The 25,753-nt window shown below is 43.8% G+C and overlaps 1 protein-coding gene across 1 annotated transcript in view; it reads left to right on the top strand.

The window, feature by feature from the left end:
* Positions 1–25,753, top strand: part of LOC144172506 (uncharacterized) — a 98,453-nt gene that overhangs the window by 49,809 nt on the left and 22,891 nt on the right. The window contains exon 2 of the mRNA XM_077701192.1: positions 10,268–10,416. Within this exon, the coding sequence (XP_077557318.1) occupies positions 10,268–10,416 (149 nt within the window). The remainder of the gene's footprint in view (positions 1–10,267; positions 10,417–25,753) is intronic.

Below are 25,753 nucleotides of genomic sequence, written 5' to 3'. Positions count from 1 at the left end.
TTACCTATCGTAATAAAAACAAGCCAGTTGTCAAAAATAAAGCAAAACTGGCCAGCATTGAGGAGCAGTATTGTGGCGCCATCCAGGAGGACCGACGTTAAACAAGCCTGCGTAGTTCACTGCTGACTGAACAGCGCACTAGAAGCTCGCATTAAGAGCTCTCCTTGTTAGTTCATAGGAGACGTGACGAAACACACGAATGGGTAGGAGAATCCAAATTTTTATGAAACTGAATAATGTTTTCGTCACTTGGTGCAGGACTTGCTCCCGAATGGCGCAGGGGCACTATAAAACACCAAATATTTCGAATAAAACAATTCTTGCATTTTGTGTGCGTGGCCCATTTACGTGCCACAAGATATTTTTACGGCAGTCAGCGCTCAAACTTATACTCTGTAAATTCGTGGTATTGACAGCTGGTGTAGAGGTTTGGTTTTTTACTATTCATCGCATCCTACAAATGCGCAATTTTGATAAGTAGCTTTCATGCATGTTTTTCCCAAAATTTCAGTTTCCACCAATTTTGCTTCACACATAAATTACATACAGATTCATGCAAGAGCTAAGTCAATTCTAGGGCTTTTATTGGCCGCATTTCTGTGTAGTAAATGTTTAATGCTCTGGTGCAACTCCGTATATTTACTTTTAATGCTCTTCCCTCCACCACCCTATAGATTTCGTTAAGGTCTTCTGGTGGCATGATATTTTATGCCAGTTTGGAAAGCTCTCTGTTTTTCTGAAAAAATGTTTTTTTAAATCTTGATGCTGAAATATGTCCAGTTAGAACAAAGCTGTGTAATAAAAACATATTCGTGTTTTCTGTAACTGTCGCATTTGTGATGCTACAGGAACAATTGAATACACTTTTTTGTTTTTTAAACAGGCTACAGTCTTCTAGAATTTCTTCAAATAATTAAAAATACGATTACAAAGCAACCCACCCTCTGTTAAAATATATAGCAGAATGAAGGACATTTGTCATGACCTGTTTTATGTTGGTATGCATAGTTTTCCTAAACGGCACATTTACACGTACGTCAAAGCGATGATATTAAAGAAAGCTCGATGTTATCATCCCGTAGATACTTGCTAGCTAAACAACTTAATAAAACTTGAAAGGAGTTGTTTATTCTAATGGGTAAACGAAATCCTGCCGTCTCCCTTTCCCGTCATGCAATCATATTTTATATGTAAGAAACCGCTTTACCCCACAAGAAAGCAGTGAATATGCCTCGGACAAGGGTGCGTCCGTGTATAATTCTCCCACCAGCCAAAGCGGCATGATATCTGTGAGGTTGTAATACCTAGCTCCCCGTGTACGTCCACCTCCACCCGCTATGCATGCCTTAAGAAGAAACCGATGGGGTCCGTGAACTTTTAATTGCAAGACACCGGAAGGCATTGAAGGCGCGCAGAAAAAACACTGCCGAAATGTCACTCCGACAGTCCTTTGGAGCAGAGAACATGAAACATAAAGCTTTTGGGGATAAAAGTTTTGCTTCTCGGCCAATTCGTCAACGCCAACGGAACGTCAAAATTATTGCCGGTATCGCTTCGCTCTAAAAATGATGCCATGATTTTCGTTACGCGACTTCGGCTCGCAACCGTGAAGCTTGCGTTGAAAGCTATTTCCCAATCAAATTGCCAGAAGATTTAGTACCTCAGCAATAGGAGTCATGAGCAAATTGTTTATCCGTCAACGCGCGCTGATAGACACAGAACTGCTCATGAAATACAGCGCGATTTGTTTCGCTGCCTTCGACTTATAGCGGACGTATCTAAGTGATAAGTGAAGATGTGCGACTTACCAGCTGCCCCTGATAATGTAGATACTAGTGGAGGGGAAAAAAAGGAAGAGGCTTTGAATGCATTTGATGAAGCAGCAATTTCCGAACCCTCCAATACTGATAACATAGGAAGCGTCGTTTGACAGAGTGTTGTAGGAGCATCCAAGGAACATCTTCTTGCAGATTTCCAAAGCAAAACCATGACTTGGTGATCGACGCGAACATCACCGTACAAATACAGACAAAAAAAGATAGAGAAAGTGGGAGGAAGATGCTCACGCGTTGCCAACAAAGACCCCCGAATAAACTTCTATTCTATTCATGTCAAAGACCTTACTTTTGCCCTTTGTGCGATGAGACAGCTACTGTGCAAATGACTCCGCATTTTACCTGCCGAGTCACGCAATGTTCTTGAAACAGAATAGACTAAAAGGTTTTCTGACCTTGCAGTGCAACGAACTGAGGTTTCAAAAACTAACCCTTTCAGGTTTACATTATCTTTGCAGACACAGTATTTTGTTCACGTCTTTGTGAGCGATTAACAAAATTGCTATATTGCGCTTTGCAGTACTCCACAAATTAATCAAGTAAAAAATAGCTTTATTTTTAAACTCGGTCTGTGAAAATAATTGTTAAACAAGGCGTTTCAAGTATACATCTTAAACGAGGGTGTGCCAGTCAGCATACCAGTCTTCCCCATTGGCCGAACCAAATAATTTATATAATCTACGACCTATACTACTGTGCCACAGAATAATTGTCTCCTCATTTCGTTTGAGTTCAAATAAGAAATCAGACGTTTGTTCAAATGCCGCAGTCTGCCTTTTTAATAACTTCTGGTTTAACACAAAAACAATAAAACAATTTGCGTACAACAAACACGGGGAATGATAAAAAATATAGACGAATCGTAGATACCTGGTGGAGTAGAATGAGCTTGCACTTTCAAAAGAAGCCACATGAGCTAGAAAGACACCTACATCTGTCAAACAGGACCTGAATCTGATCAGTTACACACACGAAGCAATATATATATATATATATATATATATATATATATATATATATATATATATATATATATATATATATATATATATATATATATATATATATATATATATATATATAGCGAATCCGAATGGCAAATGAGGGGCTGGTTGCATTAAGACCGAAACAAGTGCTGGCAGACAGAAAAACCTTGGAAAGACAAGGGGTGAATGTGGTCGGTCATTGAAACGGATAACGAACTCCGAAAGACAGAAAGAAAGGGGAGAAAAAAATGCCAGCTGGGTGGGATCCGAACCCACGACATCCAGAATACGCGTCTGTTGCGATGACCACTACGCTACCGGCGGAGCTATTTTTCCCCTCCACTTTCTAGGGTATTTTGTTGAAGGTAATTTTTTTCTGTTTTTGGGGGTAGTAATCAGCGCGGCTCCGACTGCTCGTGGTGAAAGGGAGCTTCTTTTAACTCCCGCGCCGTGACTCGAGTGTCTAGGACATGTCGAGAGGGGTCGACCAGCACTCAACGCTGGTCGACCACTCTCGACATGTCCTAGACATTTAACTTTGATCGACCACTATCGACATGTCGTAGACACTCGAGGCTCGGCCCGGGGGTTAAAACGAAGGGTCCCTTCACCCCGAGCAGTCGGAGTGATTCCGGTCGATCACTCTCGACATGTCGTAGACACTCGAGTTACGACACAGGGGTTAAAAAAAATGTCCCCTTCACCCCGAGCCTTCGGAGTAGCGCTGCCTACCTCTCGTCGACCACTCTCGACATGTCGTAGACACTCGGGTCATGGCCCTGGGGTTAAAAAGAAAGTCCCCTTCATCCCGAGCAGTCGATGTGGTTCTGGCTACCAAGCCCAAGAATAGAAAAAAATTGCCAAGAAATAAATACCCAAGAAAGTGGAGGGGAAAAATGGCCCCGCCGGCAGCGTAAAGGTCATCGCACGAGACGCGTATTCTGAACTTCGTGGGTTCGGATCCCACCTGGAGGGTATTTTTCTACACTTTCTTTCTGTCCAAATTTTTCGTCTGTTTCAATGACCTACCACATGCTCCCCTTTGCTTTCAGAGGTTTTCTTAATGGCCAAATCTTATTGCTGTGTTGTTTCAACGAGCCCCTCATTTCATTTATATATATATATATATATATGTATATATATATATATATATATATATATATATATATATATATATAGCAGAACAGAGAGATACGGGACGAGGGACTCGGTAAAGATACATATCAAGGTTGCAGTCGTCATTGCCAGTGCTATTCGGCTTTTTTCGAAATATTTAATAGGGCCGAATGACGTGTGCTTGTCACGTTTCTTTGATTCATTGATAAATAAGCGAAAATATAAGTCGAGAAAAAATCCGCCGTTTTTCCGGGAGCGGGACTCGAGCCCACATCTCTGCATAACCGGTGCGGTGCGTTCGCCATTACGCTATCCCCACAGCGGCTTCTCTCTCGACTTTATAGCGGGGGTTTATATTTACAAGAGCTTTGAGGCCGGTCAACTAGCGCCGCCCCTCGACTACCGCGGGAGACGTAGAACGTCTTCTTTCCCAGCGGCCGCCACGTAGAACGTGGTCGGAGGTCGGGGTTAGCAATTGGCATATCCGAACTGCTGGAGCCAGTGCCTCGTAATGCATGTAGCAGAACAGAGAGATACGGGACGAGGGACTCGGTAAAGATACATATCAAGGTTGCAGTCGTCATTGCCAGTGCTATTCGGCATTTTTCGAAATATTTAATACGGCCGAATGACGTGTGCTTGTCACGTTTCTTTGATTCATTGATAAATAAGCGAAAATATAGGTCGAGAAAAAATCCGCCGTTTTTCCGGGAGCGGGACTCGAACCCACATCTCCGCATAACCGGTGCGGTGCGTTCACCATTACGCTATCCCCACAGCGGCTTCTCTCTCGACTTTAAAGCGGGGGTTTATATTTACAAGAGCTCTGAGGCCGGTCAACTAGCGCCGCCCCTCGACTACCGCGGGAGACGTAGAACGTCTTCTTTCCCAGCGGCCGCCACGTAGAACGTGGTCGGAGGTCGGGGTTAGCAATTGGCATATCCGAACTGCTGGAGCCAGTGCCTCGTAATGCATGTAGCAGAACAGAGAGATACGGGACGAGGGACTCGGTAAAGATACATATCAAGGTTGCAGTCGGCATTGCCAGTGGTATTCGGCTTTTTTCGAAATATTTAATAGGGCCGAATGACGTGTGCTTGTCACGTTTCTTTGATTCATTGATAAATAAGCGAAAATATAAGTCGATATATATATATATATATATATATATATATATATATATATATATATATATATACACGAGAGGGTAGTCACACGTATAAAAACGATGATTGCACTAACGTTTCAACCGGGGCTCGGTCTTCGTCCGGTCTCTCTGACGAAGACCGGACCCCGGGCGAAATGTTAGTTCAATCATCGTGTTCAGGCGTGTGTCTATCCTGTCTGGTATTTTTGAAAACGGATCCCGGAACTCATTCCTCGCTATGTGTATATATATATATATATATGTATATTATATATATATAAATATAAATATAAATATATATATATATATATATATATATATATATATATATATATATATATATATATATAAATATATATATATATATATATATATATATATATATATATGTATATATATATATATATATATATGCATATATCTATATATATATATATATAGATATATGCATGCAGTCAGTGTTGTACACGTTCCTCCAAAATAGGGACGAAAGCCCGTTCCTCGTTCCTTGCCAATTTTGAAACGAGTTCCCGTTACAAGTTGCTTTATTGCGAAAGGAACGCGTTCCTGTTCCACTTCGAAAATTGGAACGTGTTGTTACATTACCGTTACAATTAGGTTTTTAAATTAAAATATAGTGTCGGATAATCCTGGGTCGAAATTAAGTGAGGCATTTAAAAATCACATCGAACTACCTATATTATACGAATATTAACACCACCGGCAGCAGATTATCTGGAGATAAAGATAATCAAAAGAAACGCTCCTAGGAGAAGTTTTTCAGGGAGCACCGGACAAACTACCGACGGCTCGAGGACATTTCGGTGCAGGATATTTCGGTGCGGACATATCGGTGTACGGACATATCGGTGTACGGACATATCGGTGTACGGGCGTTTCAGTGCACGCACGTTTCGGTGCACGCACGTTTCGGTGTACGGACATTTCGTTGTACGCACTTTTCGGCGACCAAATAATCCGGTGCTTGCCTGTTTGCGAAAGCCGTTATATTTTTATTTCCGCTTAACGTGGGTTGTTGACAACAATCTGGAGCAGTGAATTTATTTTCTTGATTGATGCCATGTTCAATGTTTGCCAGATATTTTTAGAAATTCTACATTTTTATATTTTTGTTTAATACCTTTTCCTAGAGACACCTGTTATGCAGCCGATTGAATTATTTAGCTCACGTTTTTTTTTCATTTATGACAGGTTGTTAATTTATATTCGCTATTTTTTAGCTAAGATAATTACCCGTGTTTACGATGGTCTACCGCGTCTCTTGTATTTTTTTTTAATTACACACCCTCAAATTACATGAATTACATGCACACTCAATATCCAAAAAGACACAAAGATTAGCTAGCCCCCCAGAGTGAAGAAAACCATATGAAGAGTATTACGTAGGCTGGGCTGCCTTGCTGAAATGAATTCGCGAACACTGGTCTAGGATATTGTCGGGGAGGCAAAACGGGCCTCTTGGAAAACGGCCGCAGGTTCTACTGTCCTAAATGCTGATTCAGCGCGTACCGGTTGTGCATACAAATTCCACCCATTTTTTTCGGGACAACCAACCTTCGTTTAATTTTTACAAGCCTACATTTACCACATTTTAATTCTTTGTTCTAGCGCCCCCACCCCCTCCCACTTCCTGCCTGTACGCTCGAATCTCGACCAGATTTCTATTTCAGCCATATTATTTTCGGTTTCCCCTGAAAATCCTACTGGCGTGGTGGAGTTCACGGTCCCCGAAGCGTCACCGCAGTGATTTTTTATTTTTTATTTAGAACATACTGCTAGCCTCTTAGTGGAGGCTTTTGCAGGAATTGGGTGATACATTCAGAACAATGACATAGCACACTTCGCGTTTAAAACAGAGAAAAAGCTTTACATTCACCATGGGCGCACGAAACCTCTATAATGTGACACAAAAAGCCACCCAAAAAGCCGCTGAGTACACAATGGCCACTATCGTTAGCTGGCTACTCCCTTCCGCACGTCGCTGTCATATCGACGGCGCCCCCACTCCAGGAATCACTCTTTCTGCGCCTTCAGTCGCCCCCTTGGGAATTAACTCATCAAGTCGCGCATATCATGGACACTCCAGGTATACATCGCTTCCTCCCATTATAAGGAGCAAAAAAAAATGAATAGGCTAGTGTGACGACAGCGACAACAGTCGTCTTCAAGTGTTCGAAGTCCAGTCGACGCATGGTGAAGCACAAGTGACACCCCTCTCTGTTTACTTAGGGGGATGATTGCCGGCGGGGCTCAGCTTTCCCTTCTCCTAAGTACCGCCACCGTAAGTGCGATCGTTGGTTTGTTAGTTTTAAGTAGAACTGACACCGAATGCAACGAAGGCGAGATTGATTGAGAGAATAATTAAAACGATATGCCCACGCGCCTAATCAACCTCGTTTTTCTGTTGTTTTTTCGCGGAAGTTTTGCTGGGGGGGGAGGAGGGAGGAATAGACTAAAAGAAGCAGCGTCTTGCACCGTTGGGTGAAGTGAAAGGAAAGAGCTATGATAACACCTAAAGTATTACGGTTGTTCACATGAATGTTAAAATAATAAAAAAATGGTTGAACGGATCCAAATTAACAACGTTAATTTTTACCATCTGCTACAGAAATTGGGTTTCGCGTGGAAAGGCTCCGCCAGGGTGGCAATGCTCCGCCAGAAAACGAAACACCGCCGTTCGTTTCCACGAACGGCGGCGCAAGCACGAGTCTCGAACGTTAAATCATACTAAGTCACGAAATTACAATATTAAAGGTAAAATGTTCAAAGAATACCTGGGACATCCCTCACTCAAAATGTCTGGGCCAAGACGTCGTGCACCAAAATGTCCGTGCACAGAAATGTCCACACCGTACGTCCTGGACCGAAATGTCCGACACAGAAAAGTCCGGATCGCGTTTAGCAGTCCGTCCGTTTCGTTGGCTACGTTGTTACAATCGGTCTGCTACTAGCGCGTGGAAGGGCGACTAGAAAGGGTGCGGAGGAACGGACATGGAGAAGGCAGGCCCGCGGAACTAATCCCCCTACCGTGATGAATGCCCAAGTGCCCAGCCGGTTCCCGGTCAACCCAGTAACAACGCATACGACAGAACGGACGGACTGCTAAAACTCTCTATTCTTTCCCCGCCAGGGAACAATTCTATCGGCCAGACGCACTTTCTGGCCTCCCCAGACAAATGATGAAGGGTGAAAGCATTCTCGCGGCTACGCTATTCCCCCGTTGAGCGCCGCGTAAGCAACCAGCATGAAAGCAACCACAAGCTGCGGCCTGCTGCGTGGTTATTCTTCTGCCTTTGACCTTCGAAGAAGCACGTACGGCTGAAGGGCGGGCAAACTGACCATCGTATACAAAGAGAAACGCAGTAGCGCTTTGGAGATTTTTGTACTCGAGCCTTGGCATCAAAACTGCCAAATCCTAGCGATGTAACGGCAGGAACGCCGTTCCTGCCGTTCCTTCAAAAACGCAACGAGTTACCGTTACAGTTCCACTGACCCTTAATGGAACGGTGGCGTTCCTCCGTTCCTCCAAAAAGGAACTAGTTCCAGGAACGCCGTTCCTTTTAACGCCGTTCCGTACAACACTGCATGCAGTTGGTCTTCAGCCTACTCAAAATTTCCTTTCTACGTTTCCTTCGTCCTGTTCTTTCTTCAGTTCACACATAATTTACGTTTTGTAGATACTACTGGGAAGGTTGCTTTCGGCTTTGTGTCAGTATTGGCTCCCATTCTGATTTCATTTAGAATTTATTTACAGGAAACCTTTATCGCTACGAGGAAATTTTTGTATTTGGAGACATGCAAGATGTACAAAGCAAAGGATACAGATACATTTATACTACATTACACATTTTCAAAAGCATTAATTTGTTTTGGTTGAAATAACGAACACACATTGGTCGTAAGCGGAAAAAAAAGATATTGTTGTTTCCTATGCTAACCAATTACTGTGGCCACAAAATTTAGTCACGTATTTTTTTCGGGGAAACCGTATAAGAAAAAGCGACTAAATATTGAATAACGACGAAAAATTAAAAAAAAAGAATGAAATGACAGCAATTACCACACAAAAATGCGTGTTGCACAAAACTGGGCAGTCATATCTACGTCGAAAAAATATTTATATAATTAATCAGAATCAGTATCACAATAATTTGGTAGCTTCGGTTTTTCTACAAGCATTTTATGATATTTGAATACAACCATTACTTTATGTTGTGTCAGTTTTCATAGGATCCATGTAGCGTAAATGACTACAATAATTACAGCTTTTTCATGGTTTTGACAGATCAATGTTTAAGGCCAGCCTTGACTTTCGTTTGTGTCAAGTTTTCCCGCTGAATGACCACAAGGCAATATCTATACCTCGTATTCGTAGCGTCCAAATATTCATTGTTGTTTGAATCGCAATCTGGTTTAGAAATGCACGTGGCCTTCTCGTACAAATGGGAATTCTTGCTCAAGAATGAAAATGGACATTTATTATAATGAAAGGTGTATGTAAAAAACCATCAACATCACTTTTATCTAATTTAGAGGCTTTGCCGAAAAACAGCCCTCCTAAGCCAGGCAAACTTACACCTATACACATACACCAGGCGTGTATTTGAAGGACGTAAGGCTATAGCAGCATCACGCTATTGTCCATTGTACTATTCAAAACTATGGACAGTGCCCTAAAATTGACATCGTTGTACGAAGGTAAATAAAAAAGGCGCTAATATTTTTATATAACCCAAAAGCATCTTCGTAAGTAGGGTATATACAAAAAACATGTCACTTGTTCGCCATACAGACGTGATTTGAGTGTGCATTAAACACCATTTCAAAAATTTGCAAATCAAAACTGCTTTCGACAAACTCAAAAGGTCGACAAACTTATTGTGCGTTATGATGAGACAATAGGTATTCGTTTTTTATTTATTCTTTATTCGCTTGAATGTTTTTGTGGGTGTCGTGCACATGTTTGCTTGGGCTTTGTAGGAGGGATTTTTGAAAATCCATTGGTCATTATTCGCACCCCCAACAGCAGCAATTCTTTCAGTGAGTTCAACCTCAAGGTGACTACCGTGCACGTGCAAGAAAGCAAACTGTAGTTCAACCCTGATTGTTTGGGCAGCACCCCCTGCCAGTACGTCTTTGTGATAAAAGGCCCCGCACAGCAGTGTATAACACACGAGTGAAGCTTTTTCTGCAGGACAGGCCGAAAGCAATGTTGAAGTGGCTTGGCATCATACTTGTATGGTTATTGCTTGTGTGGGAAGCTTGTTGTCATGATAGCTGCCCTCCGAGTAGTAACTGGACTGGGCACGAGGTAGGCTGCCTTCGTTTTTCATAAGCTATTGGACGCTTTGTAATAATTGGACAGTTGAGTTTCAACAAGCAAGGCGTCCTACAAGTAAAGTGTCGACCGCTACGATTGTTTACTAAAAAAAGTGATATCACAGGAATCGTGGCCAGAAAAAGACGATTATCTCAAGAATGCTGAGCATTGGGGTCACAGAAGTCACGACGTCTTTGCCTGTAGCATTGTGTTTACTTTATGTACAATATCTGAGAAGCCCTTCGATTAGCGAACTTGATGCTCCCTAGGACACGGAAACAACACAATTTTCCTTTGTAGCAAGAAAACTTGAATTTCACTAAAGCAACATTTACTTTACTTGCAGCCGCGCTTTAATTTTAAAGACGACCGCAATATCCTTCATAAAACAAATCCACTTCCTCAGTTTCCTTGAAAGGTACTATTTACTACAAGGGCGAAGTTACGAGGAATTTAGCAATTACAAATATGCTCACGAACGATGTATAACCATTTGGCTCTTGGTTAGGTGAATCAAAGTGCTTATCTTGGTTACGGTGTAACGTGACAAATGGTTGCAATGCACCTGCGACTTCCAGTATAAAATCCTGAAATGTCAGAACAAAGCTCCTAGAAAAAAGTTGTGCGCTGCCCGTTTTAAGAAATTATTGCTTTCTAATAAGCTCAATGTTTAGTTATTTCCGTATTAGCAAAATAGCTTTTAAAAAAGTTCTTTATTGGCGTTGTTATAAATACCCCATTACAAATAAAACGCCTAAGTCGTTAGATGAAAACATCAGCTGAGGCACTGAAGTGTGCCCAGTCCCCCTCCAATTTTTGGTGTGAGTTGTAGGCCTGTAATGCCCTGTAACAAGAAATAGCCTTTGTTATACCTTTTCGTATTTCTTAAATTTCATGGACTTTTGTTGATCGAATAGAGTGCTGATGAGGTATTATAAATTAGTAGGGCCTGAAAGCAACTGGCCGGCCACAGTGCGGTGGTCATAGAGAAGCGTTTTATGGTTCCAAGGCAAATGAGGGGCTCCGTTTTGCCAGAATAGTGAACAATTCCTATTCAACTGTAGTTCCTAATAGGAGATACGTTCTCGTAGATAATTAGTAATGTCTGCTTCTCCTGCCATAAAAATTATACGTCGATTCTTCAGAAAGCAATCGACGCCCCTTTACGCCGAAATAGACCAATATACCTTATAATAAGGGGCGAAATATTCTGATAATTAGGCATTTCCCTAATTCCCGAGGTGACTAAAAATATCCCTACCAGCATAACAATTGCCAGTTCGCAATGAGATTTCGTCATTATCAGAGCTTGCACGTAGATAATTTTAAAGATAACAAAAGCGAAAATATATAAAACACAGCAACAATTCAACGAGTTTTACAGTTCAGGTCTATAAGCTACAATAGGGAAATGGCTCAGATCTAGCAATTCTGAAACATAACGAGCAAACTTAAAAACTATGGAAACCGTTTTTTGTGAATCTTTTCCTTTGCTTGGAATTTGCAGTCTACTGTCGAGCTACATCTACTAAATAAATAAATTCAGCTTTTCGCCTGTGGTGAAACGCACGCACAGAATGAAATACGGCACTCTAACATTGGCCGTGAGTAGGACGTTAAGCAAGCTGCCATTAAACACTGCCTAGCCACGAGGTTTTGTTGCACAGAAGCACGCTCTTTAACGAACCAGCCGGTTGTGAGCGAACAAGCGCAAGTGTTTCTCTTTAAGTAGTACCTCTAACCACAGACTTGTGGCTACGAGCAAGCTTTGCGATTAGAAAGAAAGTGCAGTTAGCCCACCTCCTGCATAACCTCACTTCCGACTAGAGTAATGACCTTGAAAGTGACAGTTAATTCGAGATTCTTCTCTTAATAAACAATGTATTTCTTTTTGTTACAATTTTAATAAATGTAACCAACGGTATGTTGCATGCTCGCCTTCTGTTCTAAAAATGTCATTGTCATCTAGCGGTGTACAACTTTCGTGTAATCTTCGCGTCGCAACGGTTGCTGTTGTGTTTTCATCTGTTGCTGTTTCTGTTGTGGTTGCTGCTTTGATTACCAACTAGCCGGAACCCTCACGCTTTTAGGTTTCATCTGCATAGAGGATGTTCTTATTTCCTCGCCATGCGGAATTTTTGTGTTTCTTTGGGTTTACATTCCCGGCGTACTTTCATGGACGACTATAATTGAACGCTTCCGCTAACGTTGATGTTAATAAGTATATCCCCGCAGAGTGAGCCGACAAGTGGAGAAACTTGTCCGGTGTTATAAGTGTCTCCTCCCAATAGATGAGTAGCAATTGCTGCCCAATAGCAATACCTTTCTTACTCGTACAGTGATTGAAATCTTTGGCCAATCGCCTTCTTACCGGCACATATTCACGAATTATGTACACATGCTTTGGTGCTGTGTGACGAAGAATTTCGCGCCTGTTAGTTTGTGATCAATTTTTGACACTGAAAAAAAAGAACGAAGACACAAGCAGGAACACTTTAACAAGATAGACGCCAGTGTTAGGTGTTCTTTTGTTTTGTCCTCATTTCTTCGCTTATTTTCGTGTCGAATGTGCTACTCTTGCTCTTTCATGTCCCCATGGCTCCTCCAGACCTGTAGTGCGGCGAGTATTTCTTGCATTACAAGGGCAATGATCCGGCATATATTTCGCTAATTTCTTGTTGGTCCTGTATTCTTGTTTTCGTTCCTTACCTCCCGCATAAATTCCCTCGCTTTACAGTTGCCATGCTAATATTGTAATAAGCAGGATCAAACCAGTACGGTAGCCTTTGTTACAGAGCTTTTAATTGCATTTCACAGATGAAAACCGCCACGCGTTCCTGGGTCCAACAATAACACCCAAAGCTAACAAGTGACCATGTTCTAGAAAGTGCTTGTTCGACTAAAATTTTCAAATCGGGAAACCCCATTCACGCACACGAGCTTTTAAAATTATATTCACTTGGTGCGGTACCTTACTTTAGGAGCGATTGCTGAGTGACGCTATGGTGGACATTGTTTTCCCATTAATCGTCATTTTTGTCGCATTGGAAGGTCATATTTCAGTAACAAATTTATATTAATATAACTAATTTACCGTCTAAAAATGAAGAGAGAGACCGTCATTCATAGCATTAAAAATATCTCCTACTGCCGTACGGGAAAAGAGCTCCAGTCAATCCGAGTTGGCGGATTGTGTTTTATTCGTAGCTGTTCCCCAATTTCCTGTTTTTATTTTGTATTACTTCTCTATTTATGCTAATAGGCGTATAAATGTAATAAATTATGTGCCAGAGAAGAATTAGGCTTTCTCGTTAATGTTGTAAGCATAAAAAGCACCCTAAAACGAATATGTCGAAACCCGGCCCCAGTTTATTGAGATGTTGCTTGTTTGAACATAAACAATATTACGTCCAAATTCTAGCCCCGACAAGGTACTGATCTCGGTCCAACACATTGACAAAAACGTTTGCAACAGCGTGGTTTTTTGGTCCCAACAACCGTATTAGTCACTACAAACTGTAAGAAATGCTCGAGCCTTGTCTTCATTGGAAATGGGGTATAGAAATAAATATAAAATATTCCTAGGGTAGGAAAGTCGGCTCTCTCAGTCTCTCGACCGCAGTAGTTAAATATCATCAAAAAAGTATTCTCAAGATGAAATAGTCACGTAGATAGCTACCCCGTGCTTGCCTGAGAAAATAAATTTACGTTGCTATGCCGTAATGCCGATTTCCCGATTTTGCTGCAAAACGTAGTGGGCGCCATTACCCTAAACATCTGGGTTACATGGAGTGGATGGCCGTGAATATGACACCCTTTCATTCTTTGTAGAAATGCTGGTGTAATAAGGATTGAATTTAGAGACACCAAACCACAAACAAAAAACTAAACCTCTTCTGTACACCAAGTCCACATGTAATGCCGCTGTCGCCATACAGTCATGGACAATTCAAATACGAACCGCGGAGCGCACGATCGAAGGTACCGGTGGCGTCACCTCGCAGCGGCCGTCAAAAACGCACCGACATGCGCTGTTGAGATGGCGGGAAAGAGGCTGCGCGTCTAACTGCGATATGTTGCCCTCTGGTCGCTCGCATGCTTGCCCTGTCGCCATGCCGCAAGGGCGCTGAAAACAATTATTGGCGATGCGGTGCGAGATAGTATCTGCGGCCACTGTGTGCCAGGATGACACGAGCGCCTGCTCCCCGTGTGTGCCTGCGTTACATGCCGACACAGTTTTGCATATGGGCTGCAGTAACTTGCGCAAAAACTGATGGGCACCTGGGTCACGCCCAAACAATTCTCAGTGCTGCCCGCTTCCTAGATTTCTACAAGCACTGAATGGGCTGCCTGCCAAAAAAAAACAAGAAAATATCGGCCGCGAAATTGTTGTGCAAGGGCAACTGATCTTAGGATAGTTGGAGCTGCTAAACTTCTTAACTTTTGTTAATATTAGAATTCTGCCAGTAATTTTCCCAGCACACACAATGCTTGCAGTTAATTCCTGTTGTTGATGTATGTAATGTATGCAATGCGTGTAATGTATGTATATATAGTCCAGAGTTTGACGGAATACCGTCTGGTCAGGTAAAAACATTGTTGTGACGATGAAACGTTGGTCACTGACAAAGTCAAACAAGCGGTTTGACGTTTCGGCACCCCTACGGATACCGTGATCACAAAAAGCATGTGCACGGGAAAAGAAGCTATGTATTGGGCATGAGGTGTCGCAATGAGGTCGCATAGATACGGTGCAGATTGCCGTCTGTTCTGTTGATAGTGTCGGCCGTCGTCTGAATGATGAGTGATTCGAGCAGCAATCTAGAAGACAGATTGCGCTCGGTTGTCAGAACTTTCGCCTCGTCCTAGTCGACCACGTGTCCTGTTTTCTCACAGTGCTCCGCCACGTGGTCGACTGGGACGAGGTGGAAGTTCTGACAACCGAGCGCAATCTATCTTCTCGATTGCCTCCCGAATCACTCATCATTCAGACGACGGCCGACACTATCAACAGAACAGACGGCATACTGCACCGTATCTATGTGACCTCCTTGCGAGGCCTCATGCCCAATATATAGCTTCGTTTTCCACGCACATGATCATTGTGATCAAGGTATCCGTAGGTGTGCCGAAACGTCAAACCGCTTCTTTGACTTGGTGAATGACCTACGTTTCATCGTCACAACCATGTATGTATATGTATGTAATGTATATGTAATGTATAACAATAATGCATATTGTTAATGCATCTATCATTTACGACAAGCCCCAAACCCTATATATGACTCAGCCATGACTACGTTAAACAAAGGCGCATTTTTGGCGGCCAGCTCATTGTTCAATTCCCAAGCCACTGCATCAAGAACGCAAAACATTGCCGGGCCATCAAAATTTAGGCGGCATGCATTTATTTGTGTCTCCATTTCTGCGCGCAGGTTTTCTTCAAGAAAGCATGATGAGCTCAGCAGTATGACTTACGAGAGCGCGCTCGCGGTTGCCACGCAAGCACTTGCCGCAGCTGCAGGCACTTACGCACCGCATTGCTCTCAACGCGACCAACACCTTCAGCTGCAGTGGCGGTAGTAATTTCAGTGCTTGCAGCGCTCTTGCGGCATGGCGAGAAGGCAAGCATGCGAGTGAGCTTAGGGCAACACAACCGTGTTGTTCAAACACACTAATCAACATATTAGGGAAGTGTCTGAGGCTTTTTTCGTATCGATAAATTGCAAAAATTGCGTTAGCCAACCTTCTGTGACCTTGCACAAAAGCGTAATCTGTTGTCTTGCAGAACGTGGGACTTGACGAGTTGCAGGCTTGCGCAGTGATTCATTCTTGAATAGACCTGTTTTAACATGCGCGGTTTTTGGTGCATATGTTTGTTTTTTTTTTCAATAAAAATTCAGTTGTGAGTGCCGCGCGGTGTCTGTTATCTTCCTCGTCCTCGTCTTTCTTGCGCTGGCTGTTTTCTATTACCATAAATGCAGAATTGTAGCCTGCCACTACGAAGCTCCAAATTGTCTACGGGCTGCTCTACACCCTGATCAAAGAGATTGATCACTAAGCATGACAGCTGTCGTCAAATTCGCAGAACAAATAACCAATGCTAACTGGCCTAATTTCTATAGTGATGTTCACAAGCATATTTATTTGTCCTTGTATATTTATAACCCAGGATGACCACAGCGTTTTTAAATAACTGTTTAATAGCTCTTTACTTTGGGGCACTGCTAGCGGCATAAAACAGATAGATTCCATACGGCCAATAAATAACGAGGAAAGTCTGGTTTAGAGCAGCCGTGTTAGCCATAGTCTGCGCTTTAAGACAGTCAAAGGTATATTTCGTTATTCCTGAAGAATGTTGAGTACTTTTCGGAAGGTATACTATAAGACAGGTGTTTTATTCTTGGTAGTTTTGTTACATATAGTGTCATGGAGTTTTATATCAGCCTTATTTTGTAAGGTAAGTTGCACGTATAGAAAATCGCGCCACATTCAGTAGAAACAGTATAGTAGTAACAGCTAGGCCTCCCAACAAGCTTAGATAACCAGCTTCTGTTTTTGAGAAGGAAAAATATCAACGCCGTTTTTTTGTGAGGAAACATTTATTGTTCAATTTCAAGTTCTGTGATTTGCTTACGCCACCACTTTTGAAAATAAGTTTAGATCTTCAAATAAAACGCGGATTTAGCCTTCCGTATACACGTTTTCTGATAACTTTACCACAGAGTTGAAACTATCGCGACTACATTGTATGAACATTTTGTCACTTTTATCACCAAATGAAAAAATGATGTTTCGTGGTTGACTTTGACAGGACAACTTGTCGTGACGTGCCCCAACTGTCACCGCTTACGCTTTCGAATGTCTCCAGTTGCCCAGTTTCGGTTTTTCAACCGATTGCTGCGAATATTTTGTTTTCTCTTCCAAAAAGCAGGTTCGCTAAAATTTGAGGCGGTGAAGATGAGGCGAACAACATGTTTTCAAGCTCTGTGAACCGTTTTTGCCGCTTAGTTTTTGGTGAGACCACATAATATTGCTGCAAATCATGTCTTCTGTTTTGTTTCCTTGGTTAACAATTTATGCGTGCCCAAGCGGGAGACTTTGATATAGGTGTTCGAAGCGAAACGCACGTTTTCTTCGATTTCCTTTGTATGCCGCGCAGACTATCTTATTTTATAGAGATAGCATATCGTCCTGTCGCCACAAGACAAGATTGCGGCTCTTTAATTCGTCAGTGTTTTCGCTTTATTTCGATTCTTTTCGAACGAATGACGCGCAAAGGTAGGGGCTAACAGAGCACATCCCTCGGCATTCGATTCGGCGACAACTATACATGTGATGTTAACGTCACACTGTAGAATGATTATTCGCCGCTTGGATACTGTTTTTTTTTGTTTTAGAGCAGCAACACTTTTCGCTAATAACCTGCGTAAACTCAAGAACCCTGCGTGTTCCTTGACCCCGAGACATATGATGGATGTGGATGTGCACACACATAATGCTGTCTATGCCCTCTCGAAGCCCCCAAGGTAGCCCAACTCCAGCCACCCGCCGAATGCAAGGTTTACCGCCTGAGAAGTTTCTCCTGACAGAAACACCCAAGCTAAGGACAGCACAAACCAATCTCATTGGGCAAGAAGCAACTTCACGAGGAGTACTGAAATAGCCCCGGGTACCCCCATCGTTCCGAGAATCCCCAGATGAAGATATAGAAAAGTAATTGGATAAGATGGATCGCGTACGCATTTGCCTTTGGTGGGATGACGAAGAAACACTCCAGCATGTGCTTCTTTTTTTAAATGACGCAGCTCAAAATCGTTTCCAGAAACTTGTGAGTTCAGTAACGCCGTGGAGCCTCTTGAAGACGGAATTGGTAAAAACGGTCATTAGGGTTATTCTAAAGGACTAATGCTCTACTTTGGAAAATCTGTGTATGCACTGCTACACAATTAGCGCAAAAAACTTGAATGTAGTAGACAGACGACGACAAAAGCGCTTGTCGTTCCCTGCGCAAGTTTTTGTTCGCTGTTTTTTAACGCATTCTAAAGGAGATAGCCAAGATCTTTTTCAAACGCACACGCAACAGCCCAGAGCAGCTGCGGGTTTGTTCGTTGGAGACACGAACAGGCTGTTCTCTCAAGCTGAAAGTGATTTAACGAAAAAGAAAACGCTAAGCTTTCTTATGCAAGCCGTAAAATAGACCACGTCGCTGTGAAGGTTCGTAATTCCCTAAAAGCATCGCTGATTTCTCTACTGTAGCTGCTGTGATTGAGACAACTCTTGACATGCGCCGAAAGCAATACCAACGGCAAGTTAAGTATTGACTGCAAAGTAGGCTGATGCCCTTGGAGTCTCAGCGGTTGCCTCGAGTGAGAGTATGGGCGCCGCATTTCATAAAAAAGCTGCGAAAATTCTTCCAAATCACGGTTCAACCTCAATAACGGTGTTATTCCATGTGTTCTGTCAGGAAGCGCCGCATGCAGTGCAGACTCCCTCGCCGCTGGAAGCATGCCGAGACACCCCGCGGGGGTCCGTGTGTATTCAAGGGAAGAATATTGGTGACACTTCGAACCCCGAACCTTGTTACATAAGCTGTGACCAACCATGGCGATACGTTGAGAGGTTGAGCGTAGAAGCCTCGAACGGCGGAAGTAGTTGCCGCTTGTCAAGTTCCAGCCAATAAACTTCCTGTTTGTCTCTTAGGAAAAGAGCTCGGGGTCCTTGTTGGGCGCCAGAGTAGCCCCAGCCGGCTCTGCACTCCCGTTACCTGATATCTTCTATTGCGTAAAGGGTCAAAGATTTCTAAACCCCATGGCTAGTCCCTAAAATTTCCGCACCGTGGTGAAATTCCCCCAGTTATCCAAGCCAGCATTTCCGACACCGGCTCGATTCTCTGTTTATTATTCATTCTCAGAACAATAATTACGTAACCACATACGTCAAAGACAGTTTTCCTAATCACTAGTCAATCAAAAGTGTGTTTGATAAAATCGAAACGCCTAAAATAACCTGTGGGGAAATACTTGAAGATGAAAACTAAACACAAAGAATCTTCTCAAACAACTCTACTCCATGTTTTTTGGTGTAACCCTCACTCCCTAAAAAAATAAAGCCTTTCCAAGGCATCATATACCGGGTAGACCTCAGAAATGAAACTTACTTGCTGTAGTGCCTACGCGACCAAGGAGTTAGGGATGTTAGACTGCCTACGATCGGCCGATATGACCAAGAAATCGCAACTAAGCTTATCCTTAAAATTGATCGTTCAAACATTACGTATAGGCGACACGCAGGATTTCTCCATTGTGAAGTAGGACCATATATCCCGAAATCACGCCGCTGCTTCCCATGCCAATGGTACGGGCACGGTGGTAATACGTGCCAGGGAAAACGTACATGTGTGAAATGTTTCGATCGCTACAACTCTACAAATAATTGTACAGGCAGTTCTTCAGATGCCCCAATGTAGAAGGGCCTCACTCAGCATATTCTTAACTCCGCATCAATTTCAATGAAAGAAGCGCGTCAACTTGACATTTAGCGAAGGAAATACGACTCAGACGGGCGAAAAATGTTCGCCTGTGTCACTTCTCTAAGGTACGCCGACGCACCACGACCTAGACAGCGCGGGGCCTGGTATCGGCAGCTATTCATTCCCGTGACGCGGCCTTCGTCCTGCCTTCCTGCCCTGAATATATCTGCAGTAGGCACATCTAACCAGCAAACATACGATCTTTTTGAAATAAGAAAGAAGAGAGACGGAATCGCACACTCCTGGAGTGGTGTGGCTATTGTCGCCCAGTCGATTTAAATGCCATCATCGATTTAAATACTGCCCTTGAGGGTGCTGCACTTCGAACAATAAGATATATTTTATAATAAAATATGGACCGTTTACATATCTCCTGATTTTCAGCTACCCAGCTGCGATTTCGGGGCGGTGATAGATCAGCTGTCTCAACCCTGCATTCTTGCACCCGCCCTGAAAACACTAATACGCACTAAGGCACTTCGCGCACAGATGCCCGAGGTCGTCAAGTCGTAAAATGTTTAACCTCTTCAGGACATGCCTATTCAACAAAAGACGGCCTTCATAACCTAGAAGACACACATACTCCCATCTTACCATCGCAATTGGTTTGGCACTTCATTTTCCAGCGCTTGAGTGGGACGTGCGCAGAGACCCGTACGGTAGTGACCAATTTCCTAAATCACTAACGCATATAGGTAAAAGAACAAGCAGTTTATCTTCAGCTAACGGGTTTGATGTAACCAGAGCTATTTGGAGTACATTTAGACAAACGTCTAAACTTCACCACATGTACACAAAACACTTGCATGCCGAAGAGGCAACCAAACTAGTCACGGTGCAAATCTTTGCCACCCCGAAAACTCAATCCAGCAGTCTTGCGGTGCTGCGCGCTTAGAGCTAAAGGAGGCCCTGGATGAGCGAGAACTGTAGGCGGACAGAAGAGGCATAGAACAAGTTTTCGGGTATATATCTTCGGTACCCCAGCTCTGGTTATCTCTTCTCTTTAAAACGAGCAAAGGCTTTTTACAAGTATGTGCGCCATGAGGCGGAAAGAAAGAATTCGCGCCTTTCTGACATCCAAAAACTCCTACAAAGACACACATAGGGTCTGAATACGAATATATAAACCTAAAGGTTTAGAAACGCACAGCGTATCCCTGGTCCGCACAACGGGAGACACACAAGACAACCAGGCGAACGCCTTGCACAACACTTCCAACACGTGTCCAGTTCTGAACACAATACAAAGACATTCATGAAACAGAAAATACCCAACGAATACAACTCAACCCGCAACAGTAAGACAAACAGTCTCACATTTCTCCTATTTCAACCAGTGAGCTTAGTGCTGCTCTGGCCACATTTAGGCCGTTAGACTCTTGGGCATAAACCATTACATGCAATATTATTATTACATACATGATATGCATTAAAACCTAACATACCTATGTACAGAAACTCTAAAACACTCTTACTCATATACAACAAAATATGGCTTTCGGGGTCCTTCTGAGATCTTTGAGGGAGGCCATATTTGTGTTTTTTTCTGAAGGAGAGGTAACAGCTTTTTTTTACATCCAAGTTTTCATCCTATCGCTCTGACCATCTGTCCGTGCAGTCTCCTCGAGAAGGTGTTTAATTGGAGACTCCTGTACTTTTGGAGTAATGTGGTCTTTTTGAGAAATGGCAGGCAAGTTTCAGGCTGTGACGATCCGCAAATAATGAACTCTTGGGTACAGAATCGTATATACTCAATGACCTTCATTACAAACATGATTGTATTCTGAGCGCAAACCGGCATACCACTACCAACCAAGGCAATCTTCTTTACCGCGTCAGCAGAAGACTCCCAAGACTTGCTGGGACGGGCACGAATCATACCTAGACCCGCATAGAGAAACGGAGCGAGATGGCATCGCCTTACCAACTAAGCTACACTCTTTTTTTCTTTATTACCAGTCTTCCACAAACATACAACACAAAATAACACACGCTGTATTTGGTACAACACACACCGACATAAACACACCAGCCGTGCCTCCGGCTAGGCTTTTTCAAGTAATCATCACTTTAATGTAATTAACGGCTCTAGAAAATCCAACCCATCTGGTACTGGCTGCTGGACTCTCAGCCTCTGAACGAACTGCGCGACAGTCTTTCGCAGAGACTGCCGGGCCGGTCGGGCATCCACGTCGCCATGGAGCCACGCCATGCGCGCCCGCCATATGCTATGAAGGCCCAGGAGCTTAAATGGTCAGGGACTCCTTCGTTATTTTCTGTGGGTAAATACCATATGCCATGAGGGTTAAGTGGGAAGTATTTTTGTAAAGTTCGTTTAATAACATACCTAACGTAAACCGCCATCCAACAGTGTATAAAAACGGGGTCTATGTTATCTGGTTGTTTACAAATTGTGCAGTCAGTACCCCGCGGTTTATCTAACCCCTTGGGCTAGAAGTGGGCTGAGAGGGAAGCCCTGCCGCACCGACCGTCCCACGCTAATGGGAACTCCCAACATCTTGGTTTGTTACAATTACTCTCGTGGTGCACTTACACTAACGCGAGGAGACGGGGATACATATGGTTAGCTCAACGAGCACAGTGGAGGGTAGACGACCTGCACCCATTCAAAGCCCTCGTGTGAAGCGTAAACTGCATAATGCACAATAACGATATTATTGTGGTTTTGATTAGCAGCGAACAGAACAGCGTCTGTGAAAGCAGACGGCGGGCTCTCTCAGCGCGCTCTGGTGGTGACACATGAAACAAGAGTGAGGAGAATGCAGTGAGAGAGATGACCCCATAGCCGCCCATGCCGGCCACCTCCTCACGATAGCTCATGATAGGGCATGGGGCTCAGCTTTTCTCAGAGAAATAAAATTATTTGAAATATCAGGTAACATGACGAAGTCTTCAGAGTAACACGTCTAACATGTTATTTCAGGAGGCAGTAAGGTCGAGGAGAAAATAATGTGTCTCTGTGCCGAGTGTCGGGCTGCACATTCTTTATTGTGAAAATGAACTGAATGGAGAAGGCACTGCTATGAACAATTACTAATTCCATCTTTGCGTATGTTCTGCAATTAAATTTTAAGTTCTTTATTCCGTTCAACTGCGAACGCGAAAAGCTAGCTTGGCGTCAGGAAACTTGCTCGCTGCGAAGACGAAGACGCAAACTTAATTCAGCAAGAAGGATCTGCGAAGGATTTTGAAACTTTGCGCTGGATACCGACAGGCACTAACAATATATTGTTCGTGAAAGGCGTTTTGAGCACACTAAAAGAACGCGCCCAATCGCTAGAATGGGTGGTCAGCGATATCTGTGCAAAGTATAGCACTTTTAAGGGCAGCAGAAAGCTCATACTTCCGTTGCAAAGCTTGTTGCCACGTTCACACCCTTCCCTGCGTGTTTGTGGGCTCCGTCGTCTTCCGGTTGTAGGTAATTGATTCTCCCACGTGCGTCACGAAGCAGAAATCTCGCAGTTGCACGGCGTTTTCTCGCACAATTCCGGGGAAGGGAAGCGTTGTCTGCTCAGTGTGGACGGGTCTCTGCGGTGCGTTTGGGTAATTAACACCTGCTGAAGCACGCCTAACGCTACCGTGTTAGTCCGTATTTTTTTGCCACGCTCCCCCTCAATCCGCGTTGGCCAGGCCAACACGACGAAGTGACGCCGGCGACACTTACTTCCGATCTGGCAGAACGCATTGTCACACGACGCCGGCGGCGACTCGAACACGTGGGCCGATAGAAAGTACGCGTGGTGTGAATGGCTCGCTGTCCGAGTACGCCTTCAATACCGATCAGCCGAATGGTCGTCGGGAATCTATCTGGAGCTGGAAACTGCGCCCAGACAACATTCGTGCCGTAATGAGTTTATCTCTCTTATGTTCGTTCCTAGAGTGTAATAAACATGGTAATCTCCGTGAAGTTCATACAACTCAGCACCAGCACTGATGCGATACGTATTTCGGCTTACGGCGCTTCGGCTGTTCACCTTTAGCGACCACTCGTTTCGCGGAGGTGCAAACTGCATATTCATGGGCGACCAGCAACGCTTCAACAAAATATATCCTCAGTTATGAGCAGTAAAGGAGTTACGGAAGGTGTATTAGGTAATACGGAGTCAATATCGGCCAAATTATTTAGCGTACAGCGTAAAACAAAAGCACGGCGATCACTACTTAAGCAGTGCTAAATCGTAGCCGTAGCTTAAACAGTAGTGCTGCTGGAGATCAGCTATGATGGGGTATTATGAGACCGTACTGCGCAACAGTTATTTAAGAAATTTTCTGATAAACAGCCAGGAACCGTTGAAATCGAGCACAAAACATTGATGCGACAGAAAGGGTGGGTCTCCATTTAGCATACAGGTTATTATGGCGCAACTGCCCGTTGTGCCATAGCGCAGCAAGCTAAAAAAAGCCTCGCGCTCATTCGCACAACGTCCCAGGTTTTAATCTAGGCAGCACGTTTAAGGGAGCAGCCACTTGGCGCTGTTCCCTGGGCTACGGAGCAAGATTATGATCTTCTTCCCTGGCCTTGGCCCGTGCCCTGAGCACAGAAGCGTTGGCGTCGTCGTGCTTGGCGAACGATGGGAAGACCGGCGAGTGAAAGACCGCAGAATGAAATTAAGCAATGTGGGAGAGTGGGGAGGCGTTTCGCCATGAAGGTGAGGGCCAGCGCTCTCCGAAAGGGGGCAGTATGTTGTGCTCACACAGAAATATGGATGATCAGAAATATGGATGATACCCACCACCCATTCGGCATATCTTCGTGATACTAACCACTTCCTACGGGAAATCGACAACATAAAAATCCCTGATGCCGCCTTCCTTGTAACTCTAGATGTAACTTCTCTGTACGCAAATATACCTCACCGAGATGGAATTGAAGCCCTTGTTCAGTCCTATAGCATACATCGGGATCACGATTCTCCAAGCCCATAAGTTATTGAAACATTGACCAAGCTAGTACTGAAGTTAGATAGCTTTGAATTCCACAATCAGTATTACCTACAAATAAACGGCACTCTGATGGGCAATCAAATGGCACCCCAACTGCGCTAACATATTCATGAACGATCTCGAAACAAAATTTCTATCAACCCGGGAAGTTAGGCCATTTTTTTACAAACGCTTTCTGGACGATGTACTCCTTATTTGGACGGGTACAGAGGAGGAGTTAATGAACTTAATCGAGTGTTTCAAGAAGGTCCATCCAAACATAGCATTCACTTATACCTATTCAACCACGGAAATCAATTTACTTGACGTGCATATAAATACAGACAAAGGAGAATTGATCACTACCGTGTACAAAAAACTCCCACCTCCCCTCGCGGGAACCCCTGTGTAGATGCGACGCATAGGCGAAGCGGCGAAGGGACCGCGTTTTATAGCGCGCATAACGTTGAGGGGACTGCGTAAGCCGGTCCCAGTCGATGACGACGTTGGCGTACTTATTGTAAAGCGGCGTGGACTCCAGGTGTTTGAGCCAAGCGTGGATGTTGCTTCGCCGGAGAACGGCACACCGGTTATATGCGCAGCGCGCCCGAAGGAGAGGAAACCGCGGAAGAGAGAGTGCTGCACATGCGCCGGCCCCGGCGCGTCTGCCGTGGTTATGACGCAACGTGCCGCGGCTAGGACGCAACACAATCCAACACAATACACTTTAATCCAATCCAAGCCAATCAAATCGAATCCAATCCAATGCCCCTCGCGAGAGAGTGTTCGCTATCGGAGAGGAGAGGGGGTGAGCGGCGGAGAGCGCAGCTGGCGTGGCGAGGAGAATGGGGG

This window comes from Haemaphysalis longicornis, unplaced genomic scaffold (genome assembly GCF_048455015.1).
Source record: "Haemaphysalis longicornis isolate Haplotype H1 unplaced genomic scaffold, Haemaphysalis longicornis Haplotype H1 scaffold_23, whole genome shotgun sequence".
Taxonomy (NCBI): domain Eukaryota; kingdom Metazoa; phylum Arthropoda; class Arachnida; order Ixodida; family Ixodidae; genus Haemaphysalis; species Haemaphysalis longicornis.
The sequence above is the reverse complement of the archived record's forward strand: the minus strand, read 5'-3'. Positions and strand labels throughout refer to the sequence as shown.